The sequence below is a fragment of the Lissotriton vulgaris genome, chromosome 12, assembly GCF_964263255.1.
Source record: "Lissotriton vulgaris chromosome 12, aLisVul1.2, whole genome shotgun sequence".
In the NCBI taxonomy this organism is placed as follows: Eukaryota; Metazoa; Chordata; class Amphibia; order Caudata; family Salamandridae; genus Lissotriton; species Lissotriton vulgaris.
In genome coordinates, this window is record NC_141700.1 from 653,702,186 (window position 1) to 653,729,025 (window position 26,840).

Sequence of the window (26,840 nt, forward strand, 5' to 3'; positions counted from 1 at the left end):
CATGTCGTAATGTAAGGTGGAAACGTTGCTATTGAAGCTGCATGGTGCAACATGGCGGTGTTGGACAAATATTGCTGGAGAAAAGTTTTTCTAATGCAGTCTGGATCCAGGAATGATCATTCATAAAGGTGCGGAATCTGGGGGAAAATGTATCCGTCAGAATCCACCATGACAACTCTGCCAGATTGCCATGATTACCACGGAAAAGCAGCAGTAGTAAAACCACCGAAATATGATGTGCTAAATCAGCAATTCTAAGTTGAAAATATGTTATGATACTGAAGGTGTTCCAGTCAAACATAAGACAGCGCACAAAAAGTCAAAACAAAAACAATGCTTCTTCTGCAGGAAAAGACCCAGCAGTCAGAGCCATAGGCAGAGGAATGGGGAATTGACAGCGCCCCTTCTCCTTTAAACCTTTTGCTGCGGCGGCTATTCCGCCGCAGTCCTAAGGGGCGGGGGGCGCGCAGCGCTCCAACGCTGGTGATGGAACCGCTCCGCCACGCCCCTCGGGTGAGCTGTGCTTGTGACGGAACGGTTCCGTCACGGCCCCGCCCTCTCAATAGAACGAGCCGTGCAGGCGCGAAATCAGCACCGCGCAGGCGCGGCGAGGGGGCCGTGAGGGAACCGTTCCGTCACCAGCACAGCCCACCCAAGGGGTGATGGATTAAACCCAGATCTTTTGACTGGGTATGAGTGTTTGATTGATTCAGATGCTCCGTCCATCACCACCCCCTTTTGTACCGCTTTTGGTCGCCCTAAGTGTGGCAGGGTATGCTCAGACGTGAGTCCCTTGCTCACTTTGCCACTGGATTCAAGCAAGCCGGGCTGAAGACGGCTGGAATGCCTGAAACCGGTCCTCGGAAGCTTGTTTCCGGTCCAGGGAAGACATGGCTTGGCAGTTCGGGCTGGACTGTTCCCATGAGGCACAGGGTCAGACTGATTTGCATATAGCCATGTCTGAACTGGGGTAGCAGAGTGGGCTAAAGAACGGTGATGGATTAAACCCAGATCTTTTGACTGGGTGTGAGTGTTTGATTAATTCAGATGCTCCGTCCATCACCACCCCCTTTTGTACTGCTTTTGGTCGCCCTAAGTGTGGCAGGGTATGCTCAGACGTGAGTCCCTTGCTCACTTTGCCACTGGATTCAAGCAAGCCGGGCTGAAGACGGCTGGAATGCCAGAAACCGGTCCTCGGAAGCTTGTTTCCGGTCCAGGGAAGACATGGCTTGGCAGTTCGGGCTGGACTGTTCCCATGAGGCACAGGGACAGACTGATTTGCATTTAACCATGTCTGAACTGGGGTGGCAGAGTGGGCTAAAGAACGGTGATGGATTAAACCCAGATCCTTTGACTGGGTGTGAGTGTTTGATTGATTCAGATGCTCCGTCCATCACCACCCCCTTTTGTACCGCTTTTGGCCGCCATAAGTGTGGCAGGGTATGCTCAGACGTGAGTCCCTTGCTCACTTTGCCACTGGATTCAAGCAAGCCGGGCTGAAGATGGCTGGAATGCCAGAAATCGGTCCTCGGAAGCTTGTTTCCAGTCCAGGGAAGACATGGCTTGGCAGTTCGGGCTGGACTGTTCCCATAGGACACAGGATCAGACTGATTTGCATATAGCCATGTCTGAACTGGGGTGGCAGAGTGGGCTAAAGAACAGTGATGGATTAAACCCAGATCTTTTGACTGGGTGTGAGTGTTTGATTGATTCAGATGCTCCGTCCATCACCACCCCCTTTTGTACCACCCGAGGGGCGTGGCGGAGCGGTTCCGTCACCAGCGTGGGAGGGGTTAAGGAACTTGTGAAGTGCCAGCACATATTATTAGGAATCTACCATTGCGAAAATCCATCATTTTGGCGGAATTTCTGGCAGCTGGCTACCAGAAAGAGAATGATGACTAAATATGGTGGATTCTCCTCTGCCCGGGAAGTTGAATTGCACAATTTGGTGGCAGAGGGCTGATCACAATATACATCAGATCCCTAAAATAAAGATGTGGTGGTTGTGTGGTCTTTAAAATTTTACATAAATATTTCAACAAGATAAGGCAATGCCTAAAGTTTATCAAGGGAGAGAGTTTTCCTGGGAAGAGAGGCTGTCCCACTTGCAACTATTTAGATGTCTCAAAAGACGCATATTTTCCTTTTTCTGATAGCATCACTCTAATAAAAAGTTGTCTTGTAGTCAAAAAGAATAATTCTACAACACTTATGTCTGAATGACTCCAAAAATCTTGAATCAGTCATACAACCATTAGAATACAAATGCACTGGAATTCAATACGTTTCATGCATCTAATGCGAAGAGCTGGGAACATAAAGGAATCACCAATAGACGAATAAGATGTACATATGTTTTAAATAGATCTGTGCTTTTGGTTTAATGAACACATATACCCGGAGGATATGTGGATTTTTAAAATGAAACCATGTGAAACATTTAAAGTAAAATAAAACACACATAAGCCTCCATTCCTTGTTCATTAAAGCAGGAAACATACTGCAGCAATTTCTTGATCACGGCGGGCAGAAATTGTTTGAGCAGATTGTAAGTCAATCCGTCATTCTCTATTGTGTTCGAAATTAACCTGAAAGGTAATGATGTGGCCATTTACTGAACAATGCTTGAGTCTGGTAACTGGACCGCGGCGATTAACATGAGGCAGCCCACTTTAGCAATGCAGTAAAAACTTCAGTGTTAGAGTTTTAAGTATTTCCAGTTTGTAAACTGTTGTGTGTTCAAGTTGGAGCATGTCAAAATCATAAAAAAAAAAAAAAATAGAGTGGCCGATTGATTTGAGGTTAATGGTCAATGCTAGCGGAGGGCGGAGATGTGGGTATGCGGTGTAGCATTTTATATGTTATCCATGCTGGGATCCTCGTGGTTCTGGGATCGACTCTGAACAGGAACTGCGCCGTATGAGGGGAGGTGTTAGAGTGTGGTTAATGTTGGGTATGAGATCATGCGCAGTGTGTGAGTGTATGCTGAGGATTAAAGAAGTGTTTAACTACAGTTCTCGTGTGGCGTAATTCATCTGCATGCTACAGGTCTGGGGAAGGCGCTACATACGGGATAGACTAAAGCATTTACACAATGCAAATCAAGAAAATGGCTGTATTTTATGATTGCTCTGGTCAACTTAAAAAAAAGGGATAAATCTCTGAATCTTCATGGCAGAGTTTGAAATCAGTACCTATGAAGAGTATATGGGAGAGTTTCGGGACTGTGTATGGACAGAGCTAAATTATGCCTGTTCCCACTAACGACAATCAGTGAGCCACAGAAGGGGAAGAAGATGGTATGAGATGGGTTGGAGACACCTTCAAACCCCTTGGAGTTTGAATATATAGGAACAAAAAAAGATTTTTTTTACCCCAACTATGATAGAGCTATGTCCACGTTGTGCAGGAAGTCCTCCTTCTGAGACAAACTACCTTTCTCCAAGGCAGGAAGGGTCGCACTAACAGAAATTGTAGTGCTACCTAGGCTCAATGTACTACTTTGCCTACATCCCTGTAACTCCACGTCCAAGTTCTTTAAAGAACTAAATACAGCAATACCCAACATTATATGGAGTAAGGAAAGTTGCAATACAGCCGCTAATGCTCCTGTCAAAGTTAAGGAAGGTCTGGGAATTCCAGACTTACATAGTTATTACTTAGTAGCCCAACTGCAGCAGGTAAAGAGATGGGTGGCAAAAACCAAACCATCAGAAGCTAACATGGTGATGAGAGGCCTAAAGGGTACATCCTTTGGAAGCTGTACTTTGGGGAATGTCGAGGTGGGAGGAAGGAGGAGATGACATCAATGGTGATAATGACTGCAAGAAAATTCGGGTAAAATGTACAAGTAAAATAAAAGTAGACCTCACATACGCACCTATGCTACCGCTGTGGAATGCGGAGAAAAAGGAGCCCATCGGAAGAATGGTCAGAGAGTAACCTGGTCAGTAAAGATTATTTGAATGAATGATCGGTATTACAAAATTAGAAGATATATACGCAGGCGGTACATTCAAAATGTTTGTGGAACTCAGAAAAGAATATGAGCTACCGGCAGCACAGTTCCCGAGTTACGACATATTGACACATGCCATACGACATAACTGGAGCTCAAACTGATGAACACCTACAGACAAAACCCAGCAAATAGCTTTTACGAAGAAATGGACTGTAGAGAGGTGACACTATTATATTCAGTAATTTGACAAAGCATGCCAGCTCTTGAAGAATTAGAGCCTGATATAGAAGTTGTCGGAGGAGTTGCTCTGTAACAAACTTGACGGATATCCCATCCAACTTATGACAAGTGCCATAGGATATAATGCACTGGTAATAAGGTGGCAAAAAGATTTGTCACCTTAATGACGGAGGAACCCATCAGCAAAACTATAAAGCAGGTCCTTAGCCAAACTCACATGGAAAGTTCACTTAAATAAGCATTTACAAACAAAGGATGGTGTAGAATCAGAATTATTCTTCAGTTAGTGCAAAAGTTTTCCATGTTTAAATACATTTAGTTGAATTCCCTACATCAAACGTATATAACCCCTAAACGACTACATCACCTATAACCCAGGGTCACAGATACATGCCCTAGATGCAGAGTAGAGTCATTCCTACATAAAGTGTATTAATGTAACAGATTGTTGGGTGAAGGTCACCTACATACGAATAGATTTAACAGGCACACACAAAAAAAACTTGAATAATCCAGAGGCATGCCTAATAGGAGCCATGCCAAAACCCAAAAGGGTCAACATTGAATGTAAATTCATAGATCTATCACTCCTCCTAAAGAAACGCCATTTCATAGGGAATTGGAGACGGCCTGCACCCTCCACGGTACCCAGATAGAAAACAGAAACGGAAAACAGGATGGTAGCAAAGGTTAACTCAATTAGAAACTTAAGTAAGAAGCCAGGAACCACAGACACTGCACAGACTGCACAGGCTTGGTATTCACTGTTAATACAATTCCCGAAAGAGGATCGCCTACCACTACAACTCACCGGAATGCAGAATGAATTATGTGATGCACCAAACACAAGAATAAAGGTATAATATTACTAAAGGCGGACACGAAGGACTAGAACCAGAGAGTTGCAGGCTAAAACATCAGCACACAGCCATAATATAGAAATATGAACGATCTAATTTCTTCATATGCGCACAACATGGGACCTTAACCTCAGGAGTTGAATGCTCACATAACATGTACAGCAAAACAAATAATATCCGTAGTGTAAATATATCTAAAGCTGCTTAAAAAGGTTAATAAAGGTACTTCCCAAAAATATATACTGTAGATGGGGTGGCATATTCACTCCTTGCCTGAGGAGAAACCCTCAAAAGGTGGTGCATGGAACACACGGAATGGGGGTGAAAGCTGGTGACAAAAAGTTCAGTGAGGTATTCATCTGAAAGCAAAAGTGCAGGGTAAAGAGGACATTGCAAAATCCTAATCTTATGGTGCCCAATTTTAGAAGAAATGTTGCTATCCAGTCGTTGACGCCAGTGAGTCAAAACACGCAAATACGCATAGTTGCAGGCTCTGAATGCAAATCAGCATTTGAAACAACACTAACAGATAACAAGGAACTCGATTTAGAGCTGGGTGGTAACAAATAATCCTGCGAATTCTAGAGAAAATATTAATTAAGAAGGGGAATTCATTGAATATATTACCATCATCAGACAACCCCTACAGAGGAGGAAATTCCTTCCAGGAACCTTATCCAAATGTATTATTTCCCCCAAAAATCTATGCATTTCCCATAACTATTAAACTTTAAAATAGGCTTCAAGTTATCTGAGTGTAGGCAGGTGTGAATGCGGAGAGTCCGAGTTTATCATTTCACTCTGAATAGTAACTATTTTATTAAAATACAGTACTTTCTATTATTTGTTATTGGTATTTCGCATCACATAGCACACCTCACAAATAAAGTTCAAGCTTCATTAAATATATAAGCAGTTGTACTTATCACGGTATACATCAGTGCACAGCATATAAGATTTCCATTTTGTAAGCACGACATTATGAGAGCATTAGTTGTCATTACATTACAAGCACAGCAGTACTCTCTTCTGGATTACTCTCTTTTGGATTTGTCACTGCAGTCTCCTAAGCATAAGGAACTCATCCCTCTAGTGCTTACCCATTAGGATGCTTCTCCCTCTGCGTTCAAACCTCCACTATACATCAAGTGCTAATCGGAATCCTCAATTCTCGTACTAAATTATTCCCTGAAGGGACCATGCGGTCTTTCCACTTCTGGCTGCAGGAATGTATACTCCTTTGCCAAGGGATGGCACTTGGTCACATCCAAAAACCATACTTTAACCGTAGGGCTCGAGGCGTGTGGCAGGACATGCCCACACTGCACTTAGCCAATAGCATCATTATCACCCACAATCATCTTGGTGCACACAGAATGACACAGACATATCCCAGGAGTGTTACTCGTGGGCAATCCAGAATATCCATATTTGCAATCCCAGACACTACCCCAATAATCTACTATCAATAATTGCTTGATTGCTTAAGCTGGAACCTTAGGGCAAAACCACGGCAAATGTAGAAGTTGGCTTGTGAATCTCAGCATCCCAGACATTCAGAACTGCAACTGGAGGTGAATCTATGTAGTGATTTTAGGATCAGACATACTTGATCTATGTATTTTAAGTGTAGTAGGCTGTGGTGGCAGCTAGAGGATACCAACTTTGTATGCAAACTGCAGAACGTCCAGCAGGGCTCTGAAATGTCACCCCCTATTTCAGCCTCCCACTGCCTCCCAGCTACCAACATGCCTTTTTGCGAGGCCTTAGTCATTTCATACAAATTGGCCACCCGGCACCTCGCATCCAGGGCCCTGATTATCTGAGGTATTACCTTATACTCAGGGGGTTCTGCAGGGTAGAATGGACGACAAAACCGCACTGTGTCGCAGTCTAGAGAAGGGGAATATATCGAAGGGATTGATGTTCGTATTCTCCGTAAATTGGTCTAACTCAAGAAAACATTATCTCTATGCAGATGCCCCATTTGTTTAATCCCAGCCTTTTCCATTTGTTTACCTCCTCTGAGGCAATTGGTGCTACTGGGTTGTTTGATAAATGTAATGCAAATGGAAATTCATAAAATAGGAACACAGTATTTCTTGTGCTATGAAGAAAGTTGTGAAAAGTGTACCTAACATTATCTATAATCTTAAAACAGGCATTCATGCTGAGCAAAGGTTTAGATTACCACGCAAATCAGCAATCAAAAATGACACAATTGATGCTTAGGGCCTTTGTGACTTGATGTTTTCAGCAAGAGCAACGGGGTAGGATAATATAAAGAATGGTCCAACCAGTCAATCTGTGAAGGTGGTGAGCATATGAGGATATTAAAGTCGAAAATAATAATTTGAATAAAGGAATCTGCATCTGAAGCCAGCATACAAGAAGTTCGGAGTTGGAAGAAGGTTCATTTTCCCACACATACATTAGCAGAACAACGAATCGAGAAAGTTTCATTTGAAGTAGAAGGTACCCAAAAATGTGCCATTATTTTAAAAGGTTGCTCATATTAACAGCCTTGGAATTCTCCAACAGTTGTCCTGCTCCCGGCCAGGAGCTCACCTGCTTCATGAAAAAAATCTAAAAACACATTTTAGGATCTAACAAAGAAATCGATATCTCTCCCTCCTTTCATATTCTTTATCTATGAACCCAGTTACTCAATCCACGAGTGTTGCTGTAAATCAGACTAGTTAAACCTATAGGACTCGTTTAGCCCATCTCACAAATGTAGATTACTCTAGCACTCGAAACAGCTGGATGGATTAGATAAAAGTCCAAAATAACCAATGTAAAAATGCATACCATTTTAAATGGCGTCATCCTCTACAGAAAGCATTCTTGTGTCTTAATTGGTATACGATGCATTCTAATAATCCATGAAAAGTATTGCAAAACTTACTCCACACCAAGTACCCCAGTGATATTATCATGTTTTATCTTGTTTTATCATGTCGAGCCTGGTTTAGGTGGCTACGGGGCAGGAAGGGAATACTAGGTCTGACCATGGGGGTTGAGATTGTTTGGGAATGATTTCCCTTTGCCAGCGGTTTCCCGGGACCCATACTTCTATGGTTCTACAAAGAGGGCCAAGAGCAACCGCTTCCGCACTTGACTCTCAGGGTTGCAGGGTGAGCATTCACAGGCTTCTTAGGCAGGTAGTGTGAGAAAGCTTGAACTCAGAGCTCAATAATCAACTAAGAGACCCAATAAAGTGAATGTCTGTACTAGTGCTTGTCTTTGTGAGATAGGACTTTAAATATACAGATGCAGGCAATACTACACACTCCAATAGTCATATACTTAATTAGTGTCTCTGGGAGCTATATTTCATAGGCGCTACACTTAACCAGTTTCCTCACCATCACCTTTTCAGCACTGTTGCTGGGTACCAGGTCCCCCTCACTCTATGGACAATCAGGAGTATCACGAATTTGGCTCAGGTGCAGATTCAATCTCTCTTAGTTCATATGACCTACTCAGTCTGTTTTACCCTTTCACAGGAAGAAGGCTCTTACAAGTCCTTTGGCCTCCCACATTATACTCCAAGGGGTTCTTCTGTGCGCAGAGTACTAGCGGTCTCTGTCGGCAAGTCTTTTGGGGCAGGCACAGGCCGCTTTTGTCAGTGCATCCATCTAGCCATCTTCTCACAAAAGCTGTGCTAGGTCCCGTAAGACTGGATGAGGGTCTGGAAGGTTTTAGGCCCACCCACAACAGATGCAGACTTTGGCACAGGGATCAGCAGTCCTGAAGTGGTGCAGCCCAGAGTTTAAGGACGGTTGTAGGAGGATCCAGCACAATTGGTAGCTGTAGCCTACGCCTTGGCTAAAGTTTCGGAGATGAAGCCACATTTGAATTTTCAGCATTTCAACAGTTGCAGTTCTGCTTGGGCCTTTAGAGGTCAAGCTATCGCAGCCAAACGGTTGCTGTTCTTGTCCAGACCTGGAATTAGAGCCTGTGGAAAGGAGGGGCCCACATTTACCAAGTTGATCCTGAATCACTCACATGTAGTTGGCTTCTCACTGGGCATCCCACAGGCAGTGGGGATCTGGTGGACCTCACTCTTCCCAGAGTTTCTCCCATAAGCAGGCACTTCAAGATAGGCACACATCTCCTCCAGCAGGATAGCCAGACTCCGGTGATGTCCCCTCAGCTCCGAGAGACTGGCTACCAGGCAGTCAACCAGGTTTAGTTGTACAGCAGTCTTCTGAGCATTCTGAGGAGCACTCACTTGGTCACAGAGACCTCCCTTTCACATAGTTTGCAGTTCCAACTCTTACCTTTACCATCCACCAAATAGCAGTGATCAGGGAGACTTATGAGCAGTATGTTGCTAATCAAAATACCGTATAGAAAATCTAAAGGAGCCCTGTCGCCAGTCCCCTCACATTAGTGTATGGGTCTCCTACTCCCAGATGGAGGAATGTAAGCAACACACTTTCAGAATTTGTGAGCACAGTCCTCAACCACCATCGTAAGCTACACCAATCCTGATGCTTCCAAAATGGATCCCACTGGCCTCAATACTCTGGCTCATTCACACACCATGCACGTGCTACACTAGTTACACATGCAACCACACTTAACATGCACTCAGGATGTAATCACAAGGGCGCGGGCAGGTACACATAAGTGGAAGTTTACACAGGTGTGCCAGTAAGCCTCAATCCGAGTGAGTCAGATTAAAAGGTCTGGTCACACTAAGGATTCCTTTCACCACGGTACACTGCCAAGTCACAAAAGGGACAGTAGTCCATTGTCACTAATGAGAGCATGTGTGGTGCGTCTCTCTGGGTCACAAACAGGTCTATGACTTCTCACAGTCAGGGGACAGGCCTAGGTTTCTGCACACACTTTTATTAGTGTGATGCAAGGGCCAAAATAAAAAGTCAGGATACCAAAATACAGACTGTCAGGCACTCAGGGGAGGGGATCACTTACGTGTTCCAAGCAGGGGACAGTCCCCTTCCACCAAAGGTACTATTAAATCTGGGGGTGGAGGGCAGTAAATAGAACACCCACTATTTCAGAACTTACCAGAGCCACTGTAAGAGGAGGATGACGGTGTCCGTCTGGAGAAGCTTTTTACTGCCAAACTCTGCCCCCGCTGTTTCCGTCGCCAGGCTGTTCTGCATTTTGAATCAATACTTTGTTTGATCCTGTACCAGTCTGACTCTGTGATTCCGAATTTGTAAAAGAGATGACCTGCAACAAGAATAAGATGACATTATATTGTAATACATTTTAGTAAAGTACGTATTAGTATACTCAGGCGGCACTTAAAGACTCATGTTGTTAACACTACGTTAGATAGCCAATAGGTAAGTACATTCTATTTTACAGCTTTGAACAATTTATCAGAATATAAACACGTATTACACAGTAGAGGTATAAAATGAAAGCAAAGCAGATCAGCTTTACCCATCAAAAAATATAAGACTATCTAATGATCAGAAGCTTAAAGTTAAGTATAATAAAAGGCAACACAAAAGCACCCAGTCCCAATCGGATTGTACGGCAAGAGAATTATAGTGGTTATCAGTCCTATAATTCCAAAAGACTTGCCACATCAGCTTTAACATTTCCAGTTGACAGAGTAGATAAAATGATACTGTCTTCATTTGAATTAGTTTTGCCACTTCAACAAATAATATAGCAAACTAATGAATAAGTTACTTACCTTCGGTAACGATGTATCTGTAAGAGATATTAGTGGTTATAGATTCCTTACCTTAGATTTACCTCCAGGTGTCAGACTGTATCCGGAGAACTATTTTTGTAGCAGTACCCCTACACGGCGGTAGGTGGCATCAGTCGACTAGGCGTTTGTCCTCAGTGTCCAGGTCTCCTGGATGATATTGCAGTGTCTAGTTAAATGCTGCCCCTGCGTGCTGATGTCAGTTTTGACATCACTTTTCACACCAGAAGTGCAGAGCCATGCAAGACACTGGCCACTGGTGCACATATCTAGGGCCATGGCCAGAGAGTTCCTATCCCTAGAAATCAGTTCTCAGAACAGGGAGGATGGGCAGGGCAGTAAGAAATCTATAACTACTAATGTCTCTTACAGATACATCGTTACCGAAGGTAAATAACGTATTCATCAGAAAGAGACTGTAGTTTTAGATTCCTTACCTTAGAATAGATACCCCAGCAATGCCAACCCCGGAGGTAGGTCTGCAAACTAAGTTCACACCAGGAAGTCCGGGAGAACAGAACAGCTGAAAAAGCTGTTTCTCCGGACTTGGCTGTCCACGAAGTAATGCTTAGTAAACACGTGCAGTGATGCCCACGTCTCTGCCTGGCAGATGTCAACCAGCGGAACTCTACGTCCCAAAGCAGTAGTAGCTGCCGGCGCCCTGGTAGAGTGGGCGCTCAGTCCTACTGGAGGTTCCTTTTTAGCCAAAGAATAACAGATCTTAATGCATAGGAAAACACATCGAGAGATTGGACGTTTGTGCACTGCCCAACCTTATTTATTTATTTATTTATAAAGCGCCAGAATCGACCCCCGAAGAACGGGCAGCGTATTGAGAACTGTCTGCTGAGAATCAAAAACAGAAGAGAGAAGTCTTGAGCTGTTTCCTGAAGTGGAGATAATCTGTACACTGTCTCAGTTGCAAAGGAAGCTTATTCCAAAAGCGGGGGCCCAGATAGGATAGAGACTTCCCGCCCACTCTGGCACTTTTAATTACAGGTACCTGAAGTAGGGATTTAGATTCTGAGCGGAGAGACCTCCGAGGTGTGTAAGGAATGAATTTGTCCTCAAGGTAGGTAGGACCAGAGTTGAACAAGGCCTTATATATAATACAACAGATCTTAAACTTCACTCGCTCCCGTATAGTGAGCCAGTGGAGCTGGTAAAGCAGAGGGCGGAAAGCAGTCCTGGGAGGGGCATTGAGGATCAGGCGGTCTGCCGTATTCTAGACAACCTGCAGTCTGTCGAGGGCAGCCTTGTTGGCGGAGACCAGCAGACCATTGCAATAATCCAGACGACTTAAGGTAAGTGCCTGGGTCAGTGTCTTCAGGGTGGAATCAGGGAGCAGAGGGAAGATACAGTGCAGCATACCCAGCATATGAAAACAGGAGCCGGCTGTCTGAGCGGCGTGCTCTTTCATAGTGAGGGCCTGTTCAAGGCGAACGCCAAGATTTTTGACACAGGTTTTCGGAACCGGAGGGGTACCCACATCAGTTGGCCACCATCTAGGGGTCCATAACATTTGGGCCTCACCGAAAAGGATGATCTCCATCTTTCCCACATTGCACTGAAGTAGATTACACCTCATCCATTGTGAAATAATTCTCATTCCTGAAGAGAAGGTCGCCTGCACGGATGAAATAAACTTTGCAAACGGAAAGAGCAGCTGAGTATCGTCAGCATAGGAGATGGGAATAAACCTTAACAGTTTGGCCAAGGGAGCCACATAGATATTAAACAAGGTCGGGTTCAGGCAAGAGCCCGGAGGTACTCCCTTGGTCAATTCTGTTGGGGCTGAACGATATGGGCCGAGGTTAACAGCCTGCGAACGAAAAGATAGAAAACTCATCAGCCACTGAAGAGTATCTAAGTCCAATCTCCTCTAGTCTCCTGAGCAGTATCTGATGGAAAACCTGTTGAACGCGGCGGATAGGTCCAACAGCACCAGAATCGTGGAATAGTCCCTATCTAGGGTCATCCTGATGTTATCAGTGACCGCTAGTAGGGCTGATTCTGTGCTGTGTTTAGGCCGAAAACCTGACTGGGAAGGGTTAAGGCTACCCGTCCGTTCGACATGATTGGAGAGATGTATGTTTATGTGCTTCTTCAATAACTTGCTCAGGAAAGGGAGGAGAGAAATAGGACGGAGATTGGAAAGCTCAGTCAGCGGGCCTTGGTGTTCTTGCAGATAGGCATGACCTGTGCTGCTTTCCATTCTAAAGGAACAAGGCCCTCTTTCAGGGAGAGATTAAGAAGACGCACAATGGAATGGGACAGATGACAAGCAAGGGAAGTGGTGATCTTAGCCGGGATGGTGTCCAGAGGGGAGCCTGATTTTACAATACGAATCGGTGACTCTACCGCTACCGCTACCTGTGTAACCGGGGGGAAACTTTCCAGTAATTGAGTAGCTATCTGCGCAGGCACATCAGGAGGTATGATGATTGTGGAATGCCTCCCTGAAAAAACAATTTTATTATAAATTAGCTCTATTTTCTGTGTAAAGAAAGTTCCGATGTCATCACACAATTTTTGTGTAGGAGCTACTGGGTTCTCACAGGCTATAGGGTTAGTAAAGGACTGGAGAACGCGGTATAACACTTGGGGGTCATTTTGAGCCTGATCCCATTGCAGTGGTGCTAACTGATCAATAGCACTAGAAACAGTCAGATTGCACCTTTCTTGGTGCCCACATAACCCACGAAGAGTTGATCGTCCACCCGGAAGTCTTTAGTAAGGTCAAGGTAGAAAGACAGCGCACGTTTTTGGTCCAGACGGTGGAGTCTCTCCCCCTTTTTGGAAGGGTGCGGAGGCGGGAAGTAGGTGGGCAATGTGATGGCCTGACCTATGTGAAAAGAGGTAACCACTTTGGACAGAAAAGAGGGCATTTAAACTGCCATTTCAACCTGACAAAATAAACCTTTTGCCAGGCCTAAGCCTTCTTTTTTACTATTATAAGCCACCCTTAAGGTAGAGCCTAAAGGCTCAAAGGACAGGGTGCATTGTATTTAAAAAGTAGGACATGTGTACTTCAGTTTTTACATGGCCTGGCAATGAAAAACTCCTACATTCTCCTACATTTCCTACATCTCTCCCATTGACTAACACAAGGTTACCTTATTACATTTAATAAGTGCTAACTTTGGATTGCGAGTAGATAGAAATATATTGTTTACACTCAATAATTGTAATTTTAAATCCTCTTTAAGCAGCAATTCTGAAAACGCCACTATTAGAAACTCCAAAAAGAACAATTGATGGACGGAATGTCAAACATTCATCCCCAGTACAGAGATCTAGACCTAAATCCATAATTTTGTTGCTCACCACACCATTCCGATTTGGACCCAGCCATATATGCAAATGAGTCTTGATACCCATGGGAATAGTCCAGTCCGAAACGAAAAGCCAGGTCCCTCCCTGGACTGGAAACAACCATCCTGGGACCGGTTTCGGAGGGTCACCCATCAGCCAGGCTAGCTTGACTACAGTGGCATAGCAAGTCACTATTCTGAAATTGCCACTTTTAGAAAGGTGGCATTTTTTTAATCCCAACCATTTGTGCCTTCTGCCAGTATCCTGGGTCACATGACTGTAAATGGATCTGATGTTGGGGTTTTTGTATTGCCTCCAGACAGTAACACCAAGGGGTTTTGGGTGTGGACAAAATGGGTCATCCTGGCAGGATGACTGGGAGGAGCACTACACAGCCCCACTTTCACTTCAAAGGGTTTTACTTCCTGCGCACACAAAGGAATTTACACCCAGCCTGGCATGCCTTTTGTCATCACCAGTTTAGTACATTGACAGGGGAAGAACCTTTCAGAACCAGATGTATGGCCTGGAGAGAAATCCCCCCACACAAAGGCTGGCACCAAGTATATAATTGGACTTCCAGAGCCACCTTTCAGAACACTCTTGGACCTGTGGAAGTTACAGAAGAAGGAAAGCCCTGCTGCCAGAGGACTGCCCTGCTGCTTGAAGGACTGCTTTGCTTCCAGAGAAGAAAGACTGGACCGGCTTGCCTTCATCCCAGGCTAACTAGAGTGACTCCGAGGGTTAGTTGGTTGAACTCCCGGGTGAGCTCCAGGGACACAACAAGCTTCCGAGGCCTCCCTGCAACTGCCCAGCTGCAAATGATCCTACAACTGTAACTCCTGAGCCCCACTGGCCTCTGCTGGAGTGAGTGCCTAATACCCAAGAGGTGCCTCCTCAGATTCTAGACCCTTGGCTGGCATCAGAGTGTACTCCTCCCAAGCAAAAGGTGAAAATCCTGAAGTCTGGGCTGCTCATGGCCCATTTGTTCAAGACTGCAGGCCTGTAGTGAAGCCCCAGTAACACCTCCTCTTCATGTTGAGAGCAACCTCCAGCGATGACCGACAACACGAGACCCACACTTTGCACTACAGCAACTGTGTGACAACTGCCAACACGCATCTACAGTAATGCCCATCCGTGACATCTGACCAGCTCTGTGCGCTACAGCAATGACTGCCGCCAGCACTTAGCATGGTCCTTGCTAGCTACTCCACCGTGAACAGAACTCTTCGCAATATACTTTGAAGGTAACTTTTCACATATAGAGTACATTTTAAAACTTTTAATTTTGCTATTTTTATCTGTATATACTTTATTAATCTGCTAATATTATTTAATTGTATAAATTGCAACTGACCCCTGAATAGGAATCGCACATCCCCAGGGGTCTACAAACCACAGGATAAGAACCACTGTGTGATCCCATATCTTCGTTATCTTGGTACAATTTCACAACAATAATCACCATACTGATGGGGGACCTCAATGTCAAGATTGGAAGCAACAACACTGGGTACGAAGAAGTCATGGGCAACCTTGGCCTTGATAACATGAATGCAAGGGTGAAAGGCTTGCAGATCTCTGTGCCCTGATCTTTCTGGTGATAGACAGTAGTGTATTCCTACACAAAAGAATACACAACACAACATGGGTGTCACCAGACCATTCAACAGAGAATCAGATCGACCATGTCTGCATTGCCAAGGTCCTTGCAGGATCTGAGAGTGATGCGAGAATTGGAAGTGGAGACAGACCATCAACTTGTCGTTGCCAGGCTAAAGCTCAAGAATGGATGGATTCGACAATCAAACGCCAGCTACATAACACAACTCTCCTCAAAGATGCACAGAATTGGAGTAAATACTCAGTCACCCTCAGTGACAAGTTTCAAGTTTTGTAAGAACTAGAGGACAATAGAGACCCAGTAGAAAGTCAATGGGAGAAGATCAAGGAAACAGTGACATCCACCTGCCAGGAGGTTCTAGGTCCCAAGAAACACCAGCATAAAGAATGGATCTCCACCAAGACTTTCTGCAAAATCCAAGAGAGAAAGGGAAAAAAAACATATGGTCAACACCAGCCAAACAAGAGGAGAAAAAGCTAAACTCAAGGCAAATACACCAAAACTAGCAAGGAAGTAAAGAGAAGCTTAAGACCAGACAAGCAAAGATTCATCGATGGTCTTGCCACAGAAGCAGTAAGCCATAGAAACTTGAAAGAACTCTACAACATAACAAGGAAACTCCAGATACAGCAAGCCAGAAAGACCTGTTAAAAACAAGGCTGAGAAGACATTCATGGGTAACGAAGGTCAACAATGAAGATGGGTGGAGCACTTTGGAGAACTGCTAAACCAGCTGTGAAGCAATCTCCACCAGACATCCAGCCACTGACAAGGGCTTGCCAATCGACTGCACAGACCAACCAAGGAAGAAATACGGCAAGCCATCAAACATCTAAGAAATGAGAAGGCAACAGGACCTGATATTCCTGCAGATGAACTGAAGGCAGAGATTGAAACATCTGTAGACATGCTGTTTGGAATGATCTAGGAAGAGGAAATGGTGCCATCAGGCTGGAAGGAGGGACATCTCATCAAGATCCCCAAGAAAGGTGACCTGAGTAACTGAGCAATCTATCAGTCTAAGGCAAAGTGTTCAACAGAGTCATCCTGAACAGAACAAAGGAATACGTTGGCAGTCAGTTGTGAGACCAGCAAGCTGGCTCTCACATAAAATAGGTCAGAAACAGACCAGATTGCAACACTACACATCATCATTGAGCAGTCGTTGGAATGGAACTCTCCCCTTTATGCCAACTTTATTGACTATGAGATGGCATGGACAGAAAGACCCTTTGTAAACTTCTCCCCCACTACAGTGTACCAGATAAACTCGTAAGAATCATCAGGATCTCCTACAAGAGGAACTCTTACTGCAAGATAGTCAATGGAACAACTTACTGAGGCCTTCCAATGAAGAACCCCAGTCCACCTGGGTTGTAGCTCTCTCCTCTGGTCTTCCTAGAGGCCATAGACTGGATCGAGAAGATATCCACAGCAAGTAGAAGAAATGGGATCCAGTTGTCACCTTGGATGCAGATCGCCAACCTGGACTTTGCAAATGACCTGGCCCTACTACCCACTACCCATCTGCAGATGCAAGAGAAAAACATCAATGTGGCAACCACATCAGCACAACTTGGCCTCATCATTCACAGGGGAAAAAGAAGATCCTGAAGGCTAACACGGTCAGCACAATTGCAGTCACTCTTGCAGGCAACGCATTGGAAGAGGTTGAGGCCTTCATCTACATAGCAGTGTCATAGACAAGCAGAGCGGCAGAGACACTGATGTCAATGCAAGAATCAACAAAGCAAGGACTGCCTTCATTCAGCTAAAGAAGATGTGGCGCTTCAAGGACCCAACACTGCAAACCAAGATCAGGATTTTTAACACCAACGTAAAATCGGTCCTTCTGTATGGAGCACCTACTCAGAGGACAACAGTGACCATCACCAACAAAGTCCTGACCTTCATAAACACCTGTCTGAGGAAAATCCACCAAATCTGATGGCCAAACACCATCAGCAACAATGACCAAAGGCAGCAGACTTCCCAACTTCCTCTTCATGAAGAAATCATGAAAAGAAGCTGGGGCTGGATAGGTCACACTCTCCGCAACCCCGCATCAAACAACATCAGGCAAGCCCTGTCCCTCATGGGAAAAGTAAAAGAGGCAGGCCAAGAAGCATCTGGCACTGAGGGCCCAAGTCTGACTGCAAGAAGATGGGTTAGACCTGGAGTCAGATCGAAAGAAAAGACCAGGTCATAGATGGCTGCATGATGGCTATCCCCAGGAGCATGTATAAATATGTAAGTTTTAAATACTACTCCACAAAGAGTAGTTTTCAGGGATGTGTGTAGTTTAGGTGCATCGAGACCTAAAATGATTAATGATTTACCTGCATTCCAATGTCTTTAATTCCATGCCAGCCTTGTGGAACACTTGTTAATTTTAAAGATTTTAAAGCGAATGTTGAGAGCCTTTTAATTAAAGCATTTTTTCCTAATTTTTTCTACTGTCACACTTTAAATAGAGGATGATGATCATTTCCATGTACAGGCAAGCCTTCATGCAGAGCAATTCCAGGAAAGGTCCTCACTTACTTTTCTTGCCTAGAATTTTAGTCGGCAATTTGAGTTACAACTCCAAGAACTGGCCACAAACATGCCTGCCTTCCTGCGTCAGTTTGTCCTGAGTTCCCTGAACAACACCTGACTAATTAAAAGCACGGTACTGGACGATAAAATAGAGACATGGTTCTCTCAAGTAGGCTTGTGCATATTTTCCCAGGAAAAAGTCTGTGGATGTGGTTAAAAGCTGTCTCGGAATCTATGCCCAGCATAACAAGAGGTGTTTTATATTACTGTGATGAATCAATTGGGTCTATGAACAATAATACGATTATATTTACATGTCTGGACAGGATCCAAGAAGACCATCTACAGACAAACATTTAATAAAGGTACTTCTGGCATGCTAGTGGCATCTGAAAATGTATGGAATCTGATGTTAATATTTTGTCCTTCTTGCACAATGTCTAAAATTTAGATCAGAACTTCCAGGTGTGATGATTCTCACATTTTACATCACAGAGAGTAGGATATATTTTTCTGTCATCTCATGGTAATATATGATAAAGCAGGCCTAAAAACATAGCTTGAGATGTCTGCAACGAGGTCCTGATGGTGGAAAACTAAATCAAAATATTTCCATAAAGTTTCATATCAGTTCCACACCCGAACTAAAAAGTTTCACAGTTCATGCAATAACAGGCTTGCTGCCTGGAAATATCCTGATGCTAAGATATTCTAAAGTGCTGTGCAAACAGGCAACTAAGGGGTGGTAGAACTTCCCAGTTATTGATTTAGGCAGGGCAATTCAAAGCAAAAGCACACCTTTCTCATTACAAAATGAAATTAACAACGGTATTAAAGTACAATGCTTACTTCCCGCTATGCTGATTGGCATTTAGGGGAGCAACGAAAGACCTGCGCTGCTGAGCTCTTAAGAGTGCAATAGGTTTGGCAAAATTCAGTACTATATTTCAAAAGGTTTAAGTGAGTAGAATATCTGTGCATTGAAATAGTAGTAATAGTGAATGTGTAAAAGGGATTAAATGTATTTGGGTTTAAGTTGAATGAGTGTGTTAACATTAACATTAGAGCAATCATTTTTAAAGGTATTTGTATGCCAATCATTTTAACACTAAAATTACGGAGGAACAGCAACCCAACAGCCAGTGCTTCATTTCTGAAAGAATGAGTGCCGGTGCCCAAATTTCTGCCCAGAAGCCCACAGCCCGTGCAATTAAATGTGAGCATGCCCAATGTGGAGAGGTGTGGCTCAATGATTAGAGCGGCAGACCCTGATGCAGAGGTCTAGCCCGGGACCAGGGTTCAATTCCCCGCCTCGGCGGGTCTTGGGCTCAAAATTCCACAGACCTGATAATTCTCGCTTCGGTTCCTATTCCAATCATGGAGTCCCACTCTGCAACTCTGGGCAATAGCTTGCTTAATCTCCACAACGGCCCCCACAACGCTAAGGATGCCTGGTCTTCACCTTGGGGGTGCCCAGGAGTGGACGCCTCACAGGGAAAGCCAGGATGGGTTCCACAGCGGTATTCGTACAAGCGCCTTGAGACCCTTGCTATACAAGTATCAATTTATCAATTTACAATACCAAGGCTGGTAGTGTTGGATCCAACTCAAACACCTTTAATTCACTGCCGGACTCTCCTTAGAGAGACGTGGCAAAGAGGAGACAGCAGGGACTAAGATGGACTGCACGACAAAAGCAGAAAAAAACTACCATCGACAGAAAATATGCCCAAGTCCAAGCACCAGTTTGTTCAGACAAAAGGAGACACATGGTGGCTGCATCCAGTGTCTGTAGTTTGGTGGCACTGCACTTAAGTAATTGAAATGAGGAAGACAATATTTAGGGTTAGCAACCTCAAATAACACGTGTTCACAGGCCTAAAAGACATGCATATGAAAACACACAGCAACTTAAAGATTCGGCTATGGTATAATAAAAGGTGAACAAGGAAATTCATATGTAAGATCTGTCTTAAAGTGCATCACAACAGGCGACTTTGATAAGGGGGGCTGACCATGTAAATGCAAAAAAAAGAGAGGAAAAAATAACCTTAAGTAGTGCCATGGGTGAGTCCTTGCCTGGCCAATGACAGACCACCCAGAAGCAGGTCAGAGAGCTTTTCCTGTAATGGATTAACCAGGGGGCTCTCTCAACAGGCCACAAAGTTTGAAAGCTTCCAAAATAGATCAACTTTGTGACGAATGATGAGCAGCCAAGATGACATCCACAATATTGTCAGACAGGTCAAAAGCACTTATCTGGTTCCACTCAATTTCTACTCATGCAGGTGTAGATTGTGACAGTTCAGATGAAGAGCACTTCCCTGTTGCTGGGACAGTAAGCTTCCCTGAAGAGGAAGACAGAGTAGCGGACATTGGACTCCATGAAACACTCAGCAGTTCAGAATACCAGACCCTTCAGCCCAATCCAGTGCTATCGGGATGACCAGAGCCTCGTCCCTTCAGACCTTCTTCAGAACCCAGGGAAGCAGTGATAGAGCAGAAACACAAAATAGAGCAAACCGAGTCTCAGAAGAAGCCTTGGGGTAGAAATTCCAGGTTGTAAAAATCGAGACACTGAGCATTCTCGCTGCTAGCAGAAACATCTATGACCCCACAGGGAGAAGAAGGCTTGAACTACCTCTAGGTGCAGGCACCATTCATGGCTGACTAAATTACTACTGCTACCTTTGCCCGAATGCCAGGTGGTTGACTGTCAGGGAAGTCCCTTTAAGGCTGAGCCCCCTCTACAGTTGCAGCTCTTTCTAGCACAGCATAAGAGACCCCACAAGGACCCTGCTTGTCTCAATATGACATGACAGCAGTTTTCTCCTTCAGGGTCTGTACAGGCTTTCTGCTGATAGATGGTATGAAGGCCTTCAGCACCACCAATCTGACGTGTAACTCCAGGTGACATAGAGCCTCTGCTCCAATGGATACCAGAGGCCTCTGATTTCCAAACCACCAAGGGGTAGGTTTACCTAGGGGAATCGTAGAGACTGAAAATGTGTTATCACAATCTGCTCTGGATAGAGTAAGGAAAACAGCCAGTTACAAGTCATGTTGGCCACTGTCAACTGCAACTGAAGGTCCTGGAGTTGTCTTGTCTGCAATGCAGATGCCGTATTGGAGGTATCACTACTGCAAAGCCCACTTAAGGGAGAGGTTCCATGGTACAGCCCATGTATGCTTACGGGCATGAGGCACCATAAGGATGCATGAGCCAAGTAGACTAAGAAACCTCAGAAACGTCCAGCTAGAAAATAGGAATGTACACAAATAATCCAGATCATATCCTTATTGTCATAGACTCGCTGGAGGGCTGGAAAGGCTTTAAATGCCACTGCATCCAGGATAGCCCATATAAAGAGAATAGCCTGTACTAGCCAAAGGTGGGATTTTGGCTAGTGGAGTAGAGAATCCCAGGGAGGGCAACAGGGACATAGTCATGAGTAGGTGGTCTGTGACTGGCTTCAACAAGCCTGCATTCACCAGCAAGTCTTCGAGGTACAAGGATATGTGTATCCTTGTCCAGCACAGAATGGCACAACCACCACCATAACCTTCTCAATTACTGGAGGGGCCAAAAGGAGGCCAAAAGAGAGGATGGTAACATGGAAGTGTTCTGACCCACAAGGAAGTGGAGTAAACACCAGTGGGACTAAAGAATGTGTATATGAAAGAACACTTTCGACAGGTCTGGGGACAGCATCCAATCCCTTGGGCCCAGGGCAGATACAACGTGGGCAAGGGTCAGCATCTCGAATTTGTCTTTTCGCAGAGAGGCACTCAGGAACTGAAGATCAAAAATCAATCTTACCCACTGACTTTGCTGGCAAAGAGGCAAAGAAGTAGCAGGAGAAGGACCTCATATCTCCTCTGACTCGGGCATTCTCTCTATTGCTCATGTGACTAGCAACAAATAAGCCTCTTTGGCAGAGGTAGCGGAATAAGCTTTCGAAGTCAGAACAAAAAATGAGGGAGCAAGAGGTGGAGTAAATAGGAAAAGTAGAGCCTAACCATGTTTGAAACCTGCAGGACCGATTGGCCAGAGGTTATGTATTGTGCTGCCCACCAGCCACAGCTGATCATCAGAGAGGCTTGGTAGTCGCCACAGGCTGCTTGGTAGTGGCCACGGGATGCTACAAAGAGTTTGAAGACTGACCTTGCTGGAGGCCACAGCCTTTCATCTACAATGTTCTTTTATGCCACGAAAGGCTAGGCAGGCTACTGCACCAGCTAGGACGATTGTTTTTAGTGGCAAGCAAGTCCCCCAGGATAGCCTGGGAACTTACAATATTGTTGGCGAAATTAGCAGGCCAAAGACAGCAAGAATCACCAGGTGCAGGCCACACCACAGCAAGCTTTGGACCACTCCAACGCTGAGAAAGCCTTGTTCCCAAATGCTTGGAGCCATCAAATGTTGTACCCATAAGGAGTGCCTGCACCCACCCTAAACAGCCTTTTGCATGTGTCCACGCAGGACACCGAATAACCACACTGAAGCCTATAGCACGGCAATACACCCTGTGATGTCTAACCAAGCCGAAAAATGTATCCAAGTGCATCTTATCCATCGTGGACCATCTGGGCAACGTTACTCCAGGACTCCCTTGCGAGGGTGGGCAAATCTTGTTCACCATGTCACAAAATGTACATACGCAAGGGGTATACCCATATCACCCTCCTATACCTGGATACGGAACACTATCATATGCAAAAAGAGATAGGCACGGAGGAATTAATATATAATTTTATTTTATAATAGGGAACATTCAATTTTCATTAGTCTATAGTCCTACACAAAAATATTGACCAAATTACCTTAAGACACACATACGCAATGGGGCAGATCTTTGAACAAAAACCTTGTAACAATCATAAGCACAAGGACATACAAAAATACATATAAAGTATATACAACAAACAATTATGTACTCAACTCTACGTTGCCAATACCCAAAAATGTTTATATAACTAGTGTTCACACACTTATTCTTGGTAATCCACTCAGAGGTAGTCAAGATATGCACATAGGCATGGGGACGTGCCACTAACCTGTGTACAAGCCGCTTCGTGAGGAGGAGAAACGCCGTTGCCTGTTCCCTGCTAGGGGAGAGCTGGGGGAGTGTTGTTGCTGACACTGACTGCGGGCCGCGCCGTGAGAACAGAAACGCGGCTGCTGCCTGCTCCCTGCTGGGGGATTGTTGCTGCCACAGATCACCCGTGCCAGGAGACCACCGCGGACCGCGCACTGCCTGCCTACAACATCCAGCAGGCAGTGCGGTCTCGTGTGAGGTGACGGCCGGAAGCCCCGCCCCCTGGGACCTTCAAAATCGGCACCGGAGCAACGCGCAGCGGGACGCGTGCGGGTCTCGCACGGGGCTAAGCCCGGGCAAAGGGCGGGCCGTCTGAGGCCGTCCGAGGTCGGACAAGGTTGGGTTGGGCCAGGAACTCTGCCCAAATATCTACAGGCCTACAGACGTTCATTGAGCTGCAAACTTATCGTCTGTCAGGTAATTCGCTTCTTTATATTCCAACATTACGTCCTGTTACCTAGCCATCTGCACACATGCCTGGTTTGCCTGGTAAAAAGTCAACGCCTGCAACTAACACTATGGAGAACTATTTAGTCCAGGTAGTGGCGAAAATAAACAGTGATAGAAGGTCCTCTCTGGGTTTGGATTCATCCACACAATCCCCACTAGTAGATATAGAAACAGAGGATCCTTTTAACCTGACAAACACTAGCCTCTCTGGAGTGGCACAAGCTCCCTCACAGGATACTGTCACCATTCAACCAAGTGGCATAGTGGCCAGCACCGAAGATATCAACGACATTGACGTAGTGCCTCTGAGTCCTATGATCTGTGAGCTTATTACCCCTCCCATTGTTCCAATTCCAGCACCAAGGATTACAGGGGTCAAAAGAAAAGCTATACAAAAACGACCGGGGTTAAGGTCAGCCAAAAACAAAATTGCAACACCACCAAGGAAAACCTCTTGTGTGGAGGAGGATGATCCCTCGGGGGAAACATATGCAACCTTCTCTAATATTCTACTTCAGAAATTTTGCAGTCTGATGGACATAAAAATCAAAGGTATAGTCAAACCTCTGATAAGCAAAATTGATAAGCTATCCGCTGAAGTGACTAAACTGGAAGGTCTCCTTGGTAAAACGCTGGGTGAAGTAGGGAAACTCCCTGAAGTCATTACGTCCAATGTACAACCTCTGGTTAATGACATTTTAGCAAATAAATTGCCACCCACTGTTATTCCAAACCCCCCAGTGGCTCCTCTGATGAACCTACCGGAAATTAGCTCTGGTGTTGCACCCCCCGCCCATTCTATTGTTGAACCTAATACCTCGAAAGGGTCATTTGAGCTGGTGGTGGAAGCCTCGCCATTAGTTCTTGTTTTAGCAAATGTACCCCCTCTGGCTTCCGGTGAAGCTGAATCAACAGCATCGCTTGTAAATAAATCTTTATCTTGGCTAACCAACAACATGGCCATATCTTCGTGGGGGAAACAGCAACTGGCCGAGGAACTGGTAAATGCAAGAAGAGTGGAGTGGATTGGGAACAGAGAAAAAAAGTTCAAGGGCGATTGCGTTGTGCTTAATCTCTCACACCCTGGTGCATTACCAAACATACTGCCTAATATTTTTCCGCCATAGAGACGCTCCACTTCTATCGTACCACTGACCCTTGACTTCTTTTATCCTCGAAAAGGCAGAGGCCCCAATCCAAGCACCTTAAGAACAAAATGGAACGTTGTAACCAAAAGGGCTAGTAAGAATTTTGGTTCCGTTGAGTGGGGACTAGGTTTAGAAAACAGATTCTCTGCTCTTTCCAATCTAGATGCTTGTGATTGACAAATAATTAATTGTTTGCCTCAGCTGCAAATACCCTCATCCTTGTGTGCAACAGGGGGGCATATTCGAGCCATTGGCTCTTCAAACGAGTTATGTACTCCAGATGTTTTAGTAGGATTAACAAATCTAATAGTAGAAGGTAATGCCAATGTGGATGTAAATACGAACAGGCCTGTTCTCAGTTCTGATTTATGTGGGGAGCATGCCTCTGGGAACCTACTATCTTGGAATATAGCTGGGCTATGTTCCAAAATGGACTGTGGAGAGTGGTTTGAATTCGTCAGCAAGTATGACGTCTGCATTTTCCAAGAAACTTGGGCCTGTGATCCTGTTTATGCATTGGGATATCTGAATTATTATGTACCGGCCACCAAAGGTCCCAAGGGGAGACCAATGGGAGGTCTCACTATATGGGTCCGTCAGTCCCTGAAGATCCTAGTAAAAAATATAGAGCTAAATCACAAAGACATCCAGCTCATTAGACTGGAGAGGGACTCCTCTACTCCCATTGACATCTATAACTTATATGTTAGAGGGGGAAATGCTGGTAAATCTACGGTCTTATCGTCACTGTACAGTTACCTAGACACTCACTCTTCTGGGAATAACATCATACTGGCAGGAGACCTAAACCGTACTTTTGAACCCCTTGATACTGGTGAGGCTTTTTTAGTTGCGGAGGAAGATAATCTGTGGGAAATCCCTGCACTTGATTTAACCCCAATAACTCGCTGGACCGAGGATATCTTAAGCCTGAATGCTATGTGCCTTGAATATGGGCTAAGGGCTCTGAATGGTCGTACCAAGTCAGACAGAGTATCAGCCATGACCTTTGATAATGGAAGATCCAAGAGTCGTATTGACTATGTCATATGCTGTATGGCCCTATGGTCATCCATTATTGATATGGAGGTTAAGGAAAGGCTTGAGAGTGACCATAATCCTCTTTGCGTCCTCCACAAATGGTGGCTGTCTGATGTGATTGCCCCCAGTGTTGCTATCGATCCCTTACCCCCGTTGATTGTACCTACAAACGATTTACGTAGGCTGAGGTGGACTAGTGTTAAAACTGATGAGCTGGTTATGGAAAAAATAAACATGGCAACTGACAAGGCTATCATGGCCCTTGAGGGTGAAACTGGGCTTCTTTCTAGTATAAATAATGCCACTAAGGTCCATGAAGCTCTCTTTGATGAAATTAGAGGCCATTTCCTGAAATCGGCAAATAAAAAGATGCATGCCCACAGACCTGCACGTTGGTACAATCACGAATGTAGGCTGGCAAGAACCTCCTTGGGTGATGCTATTAAGAACAAGAACCTAGAGGCAATTAGATCTGCCAGGAAGCATTACAAACAATGCATAATAAGAGCGAAAAAAGATTGGGATGAGGCACACTGGAACAACCTGAAAAATGCTAGCGACCGTAAGGACTCCAGGTTATTTTGGCATATAGTTAAATGGGGACATGATAGGATATAAGAAGCAAGCACTAATAATGTCCCCCAGGATGCTTGGGTAAAGTTCTTTAGCGAGCAGTATGCTTCTAGAGATCAGGCAGCGGATAGAAGGTGCACGCACGGTTTACCTACTGGGGATGACATCTTCACTAAGAATGAAATACTCGCTGCCTTAAAAACTGTTCGTAGTGGGCGGGCTCCTGGTATTGACGGGGTGCCGGCAGATGTTTTCCTGAATGACACTGATAGATGGTGCAG

At 44.9% G+C, this 26,840-nt stretch overlaps 1 protein-coding gene across 2 annotated transcripts in view; it reads right to left on the bottom strand.

Annotated features, from left to right (window-relative positions):
- Positions 1–26,840, bottom strand: part of BANP (BTG3 associated nuclear protein) — a 990,655-nt gene that overhangs the window by 508,355 nt on the left and 455,460 nt on the right. For both annotated transcript variants that reach the window (XM_086945823.1, XM_086945822.1), the window contains one exon: positions 10,108–10,275. In XM_086945823.1, the coding sequence (XP_086801949.1) occupies positions 10,108–10,275 (168 nt within the window). The remainder of the gene's footprint in view (positions 1–10,107; positions 10,276–26,840) is intronic.